General features: G+C 43.5%; 1 protein-coding gene across 1 annotated transcript in view; it reads left to right on the top strand.

Annotated features, from left to right (window-relative positions):
* Positions 1–28: 28 nt before the first annotated feature.
* The window catches only part of LOC130382122 (protein unc-79 homolog), a 24,991-nt gene continuing 14,148 nt past the window's right edge, over positions 29–10,871 (top strand). Inside the window, exons 1-9 of the mRNA XM_056589732.1 lie at positions 29–1,088; positions 2,092–3,242; positions 4,533–4,653; positions 7,730–8,043; positions 9,190–9,360; positions 9,791–9,886; positions 10,256–10,311; positions 10,568–10,697; positions 10,786–10,850. Of these exons, the coding sequence (XP_056445707.1) occupies positions 3,221–3,242; positions 4,533–4,653; positions 7,730–8,043; positions 9,190–9,360; positions 9,791–9,886; positions 10,256–10,311; positions 10,568–10,697; positions 10,786–10,850 (975 nt within the window). The 5' untranslated portion in view covers positions 29–1,088; positions 2,092–3,220. The remainder of the gene's footprint in view (positions 1,089–2,091; positions 3,243–4,532; positions 4,654–7,729; positions 8,044–9,189; positions 9,361–9,790; positions 9,887–10,255; positions 10,312–10,567; positions 10,698–10,785; positions 10,851–10,871) is intronic.

Genomic DNA, 10,871 nt, shown 5'->3' with positions numbered 1-10,871 from the left:
TATTCGGTAACTGGCTCTACGGCGTCCTCTACCGGCGAACAACAGGCAGTGGGAAACGAGATTTTGCGGTGCGCGTAATTTGCTTGAAATTAGATTTAATCAGATGTTTTCAGATTCATATCTGATTCTATTATATTCTGTTCTGCCAAATACTATGGTTAACTATCATCTTTGGAACAATATTAGGTTTAAACTAAATGTGTCTGAATTGTTATATAGCTAAGCTTTACGTAATTATATCATTGTTTTTTATAATAATGTAGTATTTCATAATTGATAAGTCAGATATAACCTAATAGTGTTTTGCCAGTTGTTGGTTCAGGCTACAATATTCCAGTTCCAGTTACCTCCAAATGATGGCGACAAAATACACAAGATGGCTCAACCATCCATCCAATTAAATGACTGCATATACTGATGTGTCACTTCTTTTTTGTTATCGTCATCATCAATCCTAATTAAAAGTAAAAATTGATAGTAGCTGTAAAGTGCATTAGTGTAAATATTGTCAGGTAACAGTTGTCAGGTTGCTCTCCTTTCAACCAATTAGTAACCCTGCAACTGATAAGTCTGGTAGTATTAATCTAATATGCATTTACCGTAGAAAAACAACAAATCACAATAGCCAGGCTAGCGGTTTTAACTTTTGATTCATTATGTGATCCTATTACTTGGAGTATTAGACAAACAATATGCTAATTTAAATGTTTTTAATAAGACAAAAATATAATTCTTATGAATACATATATTCTGTGGAGCGGCAACGCTGAGAACCAAAGAGCAGCAGAACTCTGATCCCCAGAAGACACTGGTCACAACAATATTTACTCACTGGGCCCATAGAGATTACTCCTCCCAGGAACAGTGGTGGGAATGTGATGGAAGCGGGAAGTATGTGTTAGTCTCTGACAGGATGTGAGAATTTATGTTTGCCTTCCAGTGTAGCCACTTAGAAAAGAAGTAAAAGGATGTTTCCTCTACTGACGAGGTCCATACCCACCAGGTCCATTGTTTACAGGAATGCCACTCAGCGGGTTCAACGGTCAAACATCTACAGCAAACCAGCCAAGGATTCCATTGGACCGATGGTAGGAACAACCAACTGTATTTGGGTTCATTTGGGTTAAGGGCAGAACTAGTATAAATTCTAAAGCCTATAGCTCCAGAACATGATGGCTGAGCAAGAGCATGTAGACTGTCAACTAATTTGCGTTGTCCTTAGCAACAAGCTGTATTATCTAACAATGCAAAAAGACTATGGTGTATTGCCAGCATTAAATGTGTAAAGGGTTGCATTATTTCCTCCAGCGATAGAATATTTCCTGTAGAGCACACATATTTATTTCTGATTTTGTCTATCTCTATTCTTGACACAGATAAATTCAACAAAATATGTTCAGGCAAATGTATTTATGGCTGAGGACCAAGTTCAATGTATGACAGTGAGGTAAAATGCCTTAGATTGTTTGATACTTTTAGTACACACACCTTTAGTGTGGGTGTGTGTGTGGATGTGTGTGTGCGTGTGAGTTTTTTTGTGTATGCCTGAATAAGTGTGTATGTGTGTGTGTGTGTGTATTTGCATGCGTCTTATGTCTTTGTGTATGTTTGTGTGTATGTGTGTGTTTATGCATGTCTGAAGATATGTGTGTGTGTGTGTGTGTGTGTGGTAGTGTACGTGTGTTTGTGTGTGTGTATGTGTGTGTGTCTGCGTGTGTGAGCCCGGCTGTGTTTGTGTATGCCTGAATTAGTGTGTGTTTGTGTGTGTATATTTTCATGTGTGTTTTATGTCTTTGTGTATCTGTGTGTGTCCGTGTGTGTGTTTGTGTTGCCCTGAAGATGTGTGCGTGTTTGTCTGTGTGTGTGTGTGTGTGTGTGTGTGTGTGTGTGTGTGTGTGCGTGTGTGTGTGGTTGTTTGTTTATGCTTGAATATAAGGGTTTTTGTGCGTGTGTGTGTGTGTGTGTGTGTGTGTGTGTGTGTGTGTGTGTGTGTGTGTGTGTGTGTGTGTGTGTGTGTGTGTGTGTGTGTGTGTGTGTGTGGATTCGAGCCAAGCTTAATCATGTTGCATGTTGATCTCGCTCCGATCCTAGCAGTCCCTTTTCACGCTGGCAACGTTTGCCGTGACGCTCCTGGTTCCTGCAGGATGGATCCTACACCAGATTCCGGTTTACCGTCAAAGATCGCCACCACCTCCCCCCTGACGCGGAGATCAGTCCCACACTGAAGCCGAGATGTAACTGATGGGAACATAGATGATATTTCCTGTTGCATGCAAATTAGTGAGAACGTGTTGCACAACTCTCCTATAGCGTATTGTTTTTTTATTTAGAGTATGCACCACAAATGTATTGCACTGCTTTCTGTAATGACGCTGAGGGAGAAAAAGAACACTGAGTACACACAGGAAATAAATAACATGTTGGAATGGATTCTGTCTGCGTTTAGAGAAATCTATTTGTTTGTTTAACCCAGGCAGAGGACTATGTGTAGGTCAGAGGGAAGTTCAGGACCACACTCAAGTCCCAGGATGTTGTGGATAATATTTTGATCGAAACCATGTTCTGGCTTGAATCTGAGAGCTGTGTTAATCACATAAAATATACAGGTAATATTTTACATATCTGTTCTTCTGATATAACAGTGGAGACTCCATAATCCAATGTTTAATGAATCTACAATCATTCACATTAACTCAGAAAATACCAACAACGTTTGTAAAATAGAGAAATGCGTAGCCTACTATGGTCATTAGGTAAAGCAGATTAAGGCAGTGTGTCAACAATCTGTTGCATATGTTGTCCCAGCAAGCACGGCTCAGTCCAGTGAAGAGACATACTCATGGGTGAACCATATTTACCCCCCATCATTCTTCACCTTAAATTGACTATTTCTTGAATGACAATTTATCAAAACCGGAGCAGTCCATTTGACAAGGTACGACGTTCAGTTCTGCATCAAGATTTCTCTCTCACCGGCATCGGGGCTTTAACGCTTTCCCCAATTCATAAATCGGTCTCGTGTCGCCGAACGCTTCGTGTTGGTGATTGGTGCAGGAGCCACTGCGAACTGTAACACGTTCATTTCACAAGTGGTACAATCAAGCCGAGCTCGGAGCGAGGAAGGGGAGATCACTTTTCACGACTGGAGGAAACACAGCGCCGGCGAGGAAACAATTGACAGTGTGCTTTTCTCTTTCCCATTCTAAAAGTGCTGTCCGAAATGTCTACCAAGGCAGAGCAGTGTAAGTACGACCCCGTGTATTTTACCTCTCTTATGGTTTCCTGAGACTGCGTGTTTTTTTTATTGATATCAATGAAGAAATCGAACCAGGGAGCTGTCCTTGGTGATGAAAGCACGGTTGCCAAGGCAGGTTGCAACACGTCGTCTCACTGCAGAGGATTGCTCGAGGGCTAGTGTGCAGGGAGGCTCGGTGTTATACCGGTAGAGAATACCAAATAGGAACAAAATGTAAACGGCCACCATTCAGCATATTTTGCTCTGATTGACGTATCGAAAACGAGCAGTGGGAAATGCTATGTGTTTTAGTCTCAAGGTCGACATGACACATTATTTACCTAAAGATATGGTGGCATTCAATTGATCAATAACATGGTTGGATCACTCATGATGCCTGGGCTACAGTGGGATGTTCTCTTCGTGTATCTGGACAGGTGCACATCTTCTTTTTAAATCTCAATGTAGCCATGAAATGTATAGAAGGATTAGATATTGTCCATAATATTGTGTTTATATTAATGTATCCTTTATTAGCCTATACAAGCCTATAAAACCTGTTTTTTTTACTTAACTCAATTTCGCTTCATAGTGAAGTTTTTTGTCATTCAACATCAATGTTTAATTCACTGCTTTTTTATGTAACTCTAGCTTTTAACTAGTGTGCACATAAACACAGCCTGTAGCTGCTATTACAGGCCATGAAATAACTTACCTCAACTCATGCAGAGAGCACAGCCACAACCCTCTGGTTCTCTAACCTTGCCATCGTCTAATGTAAAAAATAAATAAAATAAGAAACTAAAAAACAACATTTTGAGAGGCTTAAGGGATAAGTTGTAAGGGAGGTAGACACTCAACATGCACACACACACACACACACACACACACACACACACACACACACACACACACACACACACACACACACACACACACACACACACACACACACACACACACACACACACACACACACACAACCAACCTAAGCCATCACTAGGCAAAATTAAAATACTTGGTTTGTGCAACATCTGAGGTTCTCTCAGTATTTCTGCCAACCCCTCTTAGGTCATGCTGGCCACGAGGTTATGAGTTCCTGTTGGGCTCACTGTGACCCAGCTTGTGTTCTGAAAGGTCGCCCGGTCTTAAACACAGAGCCAGGGTGCCATGAGAACATTATAAGCATTAGTTCCACGTTAGAATCTCCGCCCCCATGTTCTGGGTTTACAGTGAAAAGTATGTTCTTGTTGCCCTCTCCGATGTTGATCTACGTATTGCTCTGTCTTTTGTCTAGTTGCTTCTAAGATACGGTACTTGCAAGAGTATCACAACCGTGTGCAACACAATATTTACCCTGTGCCTTCTGGAACAGACATTGCAAACACACTGAAATACTTTTCCCAAACCCTACTCAGGTAAGTACAATGGGCTGGAGCAAACAGGTGAAGTACTGGATATTTAGCTTCCTATGTGTTGACCCAGGGTTTATTAATACACAGTCTAGCTAGTAGATACTAGGACAAGATCAGCATGTCAGAAAGGGATGTATCTTAAACTGAAGTTAGGATAAATCAAAACCTCATTAGGGCACATTTTTAACAATGCCATCGATCAAAGATCTTTGGCCTTGAGATGACACTCTCATAACCCTGCTCAGCCTTGAAGGGTGAATGCAAACATTCAGGGGACGTTTGTCAGAACAGATGCTGGAGGTTAAAGCTGGGACTGAGCCGCGGCGTGGTAGGGGGCGTTCTGGAGCTGTAGAGTTAGAGGAGCCAGGGATGTTTATTGATTCACTGGCCGGCTGCTGGACGAACACGTCCCTGGAGGGTGGGGGTGGCTCCTTGCGTCCTCCCCCAGTGGGACGTGGAGGCCAGGCCCCTCTGGCCTCCTGGCTGAGGGGTTAGCTCGGCCCCCCCTGGGGGGCTGTGTTCAGCCTGAGGAGGAAACATGCGATGTTCTCCACACCAAGGGTCAAATCAGCATCCATTTTGGACGGCCAGTAACCTTTTTAGAAGTTATGAATTCCTAGTCTCCTCCTTCCCATATAGCTTTATAGAATGTGCATTTCATTTTATCTACACATATAATCTAGTGTTAAACTTGCTAGTATCCCAAACAGCTTCTGAAAGCACCATACTATTAACACACAGTATGGTCTCATACAGCAGGGGACTTTGTCCATCTGGATTTAGCAAGTCAAAGTCTCTGTGCCCCACTATTACTGATATTAGTGGCTTAAGTTGCAGTCTATTTTGGGCTGCTGGTTTTAACGCCATAGTGTTTTCCTGAGACCACATGGATTATTTGTTTATAGAACTCCTTACATCTTCTGGCCTTTCTGTGGGATGGCCTGAGGATGAATGGGCTTCAGGGCTGCGTTTGTCCACTGAGTAGACTGGCCCAGAGAGAGCCCAAAGTGTGATCGTGTCTTTGATTTGTCATGAGAGAAGCACAGGGAGAAAGGAACCACCATGTAAGATGCCAATTCATGGGTATATTTTGTCCTCAAACACAAGATAATACTTGTGTTAGCTCCCTCCGTAGACATGGGTAGAGTCTTTCAATGATTTTGGTGTCTTTGAAGGAGGAAAATATGAAAAGGGGCATTAAAAAAGGATAGAAAAGTGTAGATCTCTAGAAAGGAGCAAGTTTTTGTCACTATTCCTTCAGATTCCCCTAATTATTCAAAGGATTTCGGTAGCTATAGTTCTTGTTGTACTACTAAGGTTGAGATTTTTGAGCTGTGAATAGGTTTTTATCTAGATTATGTATGTGAAGGTATTGCTAGCTAATGAATGTCATATGTCTATGTCAGTGCATTTCTACATGTGTTTTACGTGTTGCGTGTGTGTTTTGTGTCGTTTGTTTGTATATATGTGTGTATATATGTATGTATGTATGTAAGAATGTATGTCGGTATGCTTGTATATGTTAATACATGCACTGTATATTATATGCGTATGATTGCCTGTGTGTGAATGGGTGTGTCTATGTGGATTTAAATGTTCATTGTTCAAATTAATACTGTTTTCTAAATGAAATATAGCCAGTGAAAAAAAGTCATATTCAGAGTTTGAATTCTCTTCATTGAGTCACTGCCTAAAATGCAGTTGTACCATTAATCCACAAGACTAAAATCCTGCAGACTTTCACTTTGAGGGGATCAGTCAAAAGTCGTATGACCTTAATTCTATCGATGACTGTAAAACTACCTAGGCTCACTGACATGTCTCTACTTTCAAGGTGTGGATTCATAGTATATCTTCACAGAAATCCCTTTATTCACTGGCCTTGGACCTCAATTGCTCTGCCTTTAACCTGTGTGAGCGCCCTCTGACCAACCAATAGATCCACCACTATAAAATGTGACCTAGTGCTGAATCCCAGTCATTTGGCTGATGGAGCAGCTTATCAATGTGTCATAACAGAGCCACATTCTCTCTGCCCACCCCTCCCCACACCCCGCCCCCGTCCCCCTAGATGCCTCTCGCCCAACAAGCCCTTTCTTGTCTTTTTTTCTACCCCCCACAAATATGACTGCCACCTTCCCAAGGGGACAGCAAACACAAACGTCCATCCCCCCCATTGGCTCCACAACCAAGTCATCCCCCCCCCCCCGATACAACCCTACCCCTTTGTCATTATAGTTTTCCTCCCCGTACCGTAGATTAGTGATTACATTTATTTAAGAGACTCTAATCCATATGCCTGTTGGATCTCATTATTTCTCCTAATGATACTGGTGCAGTATCATAAGTATGCATACAGACATTTTTTCTCTGGTGCAATAAACATGTGCTGTGACCTATGAGCACTTGATCTGACCTCACACACATGTTTATTACTAGCTGAAGCATGTTTCAAAAGTGTCACCTCTGTACTATCCCGAACCGATTTGGTGTCACGCCCATATTTTACACCCCCCAACCAGCACAAGCCAAACAATTGAATGCACCAAATCACCTCCCATTGGCCTATTTTCATGGTAGCCACCTGATTTTTGATTGGATGATGGCAACCAACGATGAAGGACAGTCCCCTTCACTGTCCCAATCCAAGAGGAGTATGGGGGTGCCACTGAAAACATGCCATTTTTTATATTTTTGCTCCTTGTCACCAGATACGCATGAGATGCAGTGATCATTGCAGTTTGTGCTCATGGTTTTTTTCCGTTGTTAAAAGAGCAAAGAAAGGTGTGTTGAGCTTTGAATGCGAGACACACTGAGGGAATAATGTGCCCAAGCCTCAAGTGGCCTAAAGGACTACAGTGAGCCACTGCATCCTATGTGGGGTCTATCTGGGTTTGTTTTTTCTATTTACACTGTCTCTGTAGCGCCATTTCAATGTAATGTGCTGTTTCTTTGTGTCTCTGTTGTCTCTTTTTTTCCCTTGTCCCCCCCTCCCTCCCCTCCTTCCCCACACCCCCACCCCTATCCCCCCCCCACCCACCCCACCTCCTCCTCCCCCACCCCTCCCACCTCGGAGCAGCATTCTGTCCCGCACAGGCAGGAAGGAGACCCAGGAAGCTTCCAATTTGGCCGTGCCCATGACCATGTGTCTTTTTCCTGTGCCATTCCCACTCACCCCATCTCTAAGACCACAAGTCAGTTCCATCAACCCTACAGTTACTCGCTCCCTCCTTTACAGCGTTCTGCGCGATGCCCCGTCTGGCCGCGGGGGGCAGGGGCAGCAGAGTCGGGACGCTCAGCTCTCAGAGTACCCCTCTCTGGACTATCAGGGCCTCTATGTGACCCTCGTGACCCTGCTTGACCTGGTGCCCCTGCTGCAGCACGGTCAGCATGGTGAGTCAAGGCCCCCCCCCCCCCCCCCCCCCCCCAGTTGCACCACTGTTGTTCTTGTCATCATCATTGTCCCGATGCCCGCCCACCCGCCCTGCATGAAGCCAAGGCTGCGTTTTTTGGTTCCCGGCAAGAGCAGAGAACGTAAAGGGCTCCCCGGGCTCGGATGGCGCGGGATGCATGGGGGGTTGAACGGGAGCACGCTGGTGGATCCGGTCAAACTCAAACAAATTCCTAATCACTGCTGATCGGATCTATCAGATACAGGCCCGTTCTTCTGTGTGTCACACTTTGGTTGCATGTGATGCTGTGTACTGTGGGATCAGGTGTCTTCTGAACAGGCCGATGTTGTTGTGACGTGGGAACATGCTAGCAGAGATGCAAGTGCACTGGCCGTTGTAGCTTACTGTCAGTACTGTCGTTCTATAATGTGGGGATTCTTCTGAAAGTGAACTGTGACACTTTACAATAAAGGTACATTAGTGAACTGACAAGTAACATTTCTAAATGCAGCAATGCGTGTAAACTAACAGTTAATTAACGGTCTAGTAATCATCTACTAATGGTGTTCATATTGACTAATGGTAAATATCTTAGTGATTACACTAAGATGGTGTGCCAGTGCAACCAGTAACTCAATCTAACAAATACAAATACCCAACCCCAACCAACTACTCCTCACCCTAACCCCACGCTAATCCAATATAATAATGCTGCTAAGTGCATGGATTAATGTTAATTAATGGTTCATACATGTACTCCTATTTTAAAGAGTTACCAAGTAAGTTATTATCAATGTTTTTTTGGGGGCGGGACTGCTGTTGATTTTCATAAATATTTGACTCCTGTAAAAAAATATTTAAACACGTGAAAACCATCGCCTTGTCTAGAATGTTTTACCTTCTGCTAAGGGCAATCTTTACTTTGATGGCTTTTGCATTGTCTACTGCAAAAGTTTATATGAGATATTCAATCTCTTTTTTTCTGTGATAGCCTTTTAATTTGAAATGTTGAATTTAATGTATTGTAATTCTTCTTCATACTGGAGTTGCACACAGTATGTACAACATATACTGTATGCAGGATTTATTGAATGAGTGTCTGTGTATCTCTCTTTGTCTTTTTTGCCTTTTCCCCCTTTCTCATCAGATCTTGGACAGTCCATATTTTACACTACAACTTGCCTCCTGCCCTTTCTCAGTGATGATATTCTCAGCACTTTGCCCTATACTATGATCTCCACTTTAGCCACATTTCCCCCTTTCCTTCACAAAGACATCATTGAATACCTGAGCACATCTTTTCTTCCTATGGCGATATGTGAGTATCCAACACACTTTTCTACAGCAATGTGAATGTAAAGAACGTTTTATGTACGTTGATCTTCACATTTAGAAATTGAAAGCTTATGCAATGCAGGCGTTGCGTCGGACAAGGGGGTCACGCACTGCCCCTGCACTGAAGTCATCATTTGCACGCACACACATGCACACACAAATACATACACACACACACACACACACACACACACACACACACACACACACACACACACACACACACACACACACACACACACACACACACACACACACACACACACACACACACACACACACACACACATTCATGCATACCACCAATACCTTTAACACCATCCTCAACGAATTAGAACCTATTCTTTATCAAGTAGTTATCCTGTATCTCTCTCTCTTTCTATCTCTCGCTCTCTTCTTTTTCGTTTCTATAGTGGGTTCGACTCGAAGGGAGGGGGGTGTACCCGCGTATGTCAATCTCTCTGCCTCCTCTATGCTAATGATAGCCATGCAGTACACCTCAAACCCAGGTAAACCACCACTTGAATCACGCTAAATGCACAGTAATAAATACAAGTGGACGCGTTTCCATTAGAACAGTTTCTATCAGTTTCTCTGTTCGTTTCTGTTCTGTTCTCTCCTCTTCTCATCTCCTCTCCTCTCCTCTCCTCTCCTCTCCTCTCCTCTCCTCTCCTCTCCTCTCCTCTCCTCTCCTCTCCTCTCCTCTCCTCTCCTCTCCTCTCCTCTCCCCTCCCCTACTCTCCTATCCTCTCCTCTCCATTTGTATACACTTACTTTCTCTCCTCTCCCCTCTTCTCCTTTCCTCTCTTGTCGTCTCCTATCCTTTTGTATTCCCTTACTTTCTCTCCTCTTCTCTCCTCTCCTCTTGTGATTTCTAGTGTATCACTGTCAGTTGTTGGAGTGTCTGATGAAGCACAAGCAGGAAGTGTGGAAGGTAAGGGTCATTAGTGTACAATTCAATTTAAGTTAATTAAAGTTCCATGTCAAACGGTAGAATTGCAACCAAACAAATTCCTTTCTTTCGCGGGTATTATTCAAAATGTCAGGATATTATTAGTGTATGTATCTATTATGATTTTCATGTCTTAACAGATATAAATAGCATCAAGGATGCAAGTGATGCTCTTTCTTAATGTAGTACAGATGTTTCCTTGGCGACTGCAGGGTGTGTAACAGCCTTGTGTGTGCAGGACCTGCTTTACGTCATATCCTACGGACCGTCCCAAGTGAAGCCCCCCGCCGTGCAGATGCTGTTCCACTACTGGCCCAACCTGAAGCCCCCCGGAGCCATCAGCGAGTACCGGGGTCTGCAGTACACAGGTCGGCCTCCTACCCCTCTGTAGGCTGCTGGACAGAGTGGATGTGGTTCCTGTCCGTTTATCCTCCCCCTCCTCTCCTCTCTCTACAGCCTGGAACCCCATCCACTGTCAACACATCGAGTGCCACAATGCCATCAACAAACCTGCGGTCAAGGTGAAAACTAAGTCTGAAGTC

Source organism: Gadus chalcogrammus, chromosome 5 (genome assembly GCF_026213295.1).
Source record: "Gadus chalcogrammus isolate NIFS_2021 chromosome 5, NIFS_Gcha_1.0, whole genome shotgun sequence".
Lineage (NCBI taxonomy): Eukaryota > Metazoa > Chordata > Actinopteri > Gadiformes > Gadidae > Gadus > Gadus chalcogrammus.
Note: the sequence above shows the minus strand (reverse complement) of the source record. Positions and strands in the feature narration are given on the sequence as shown.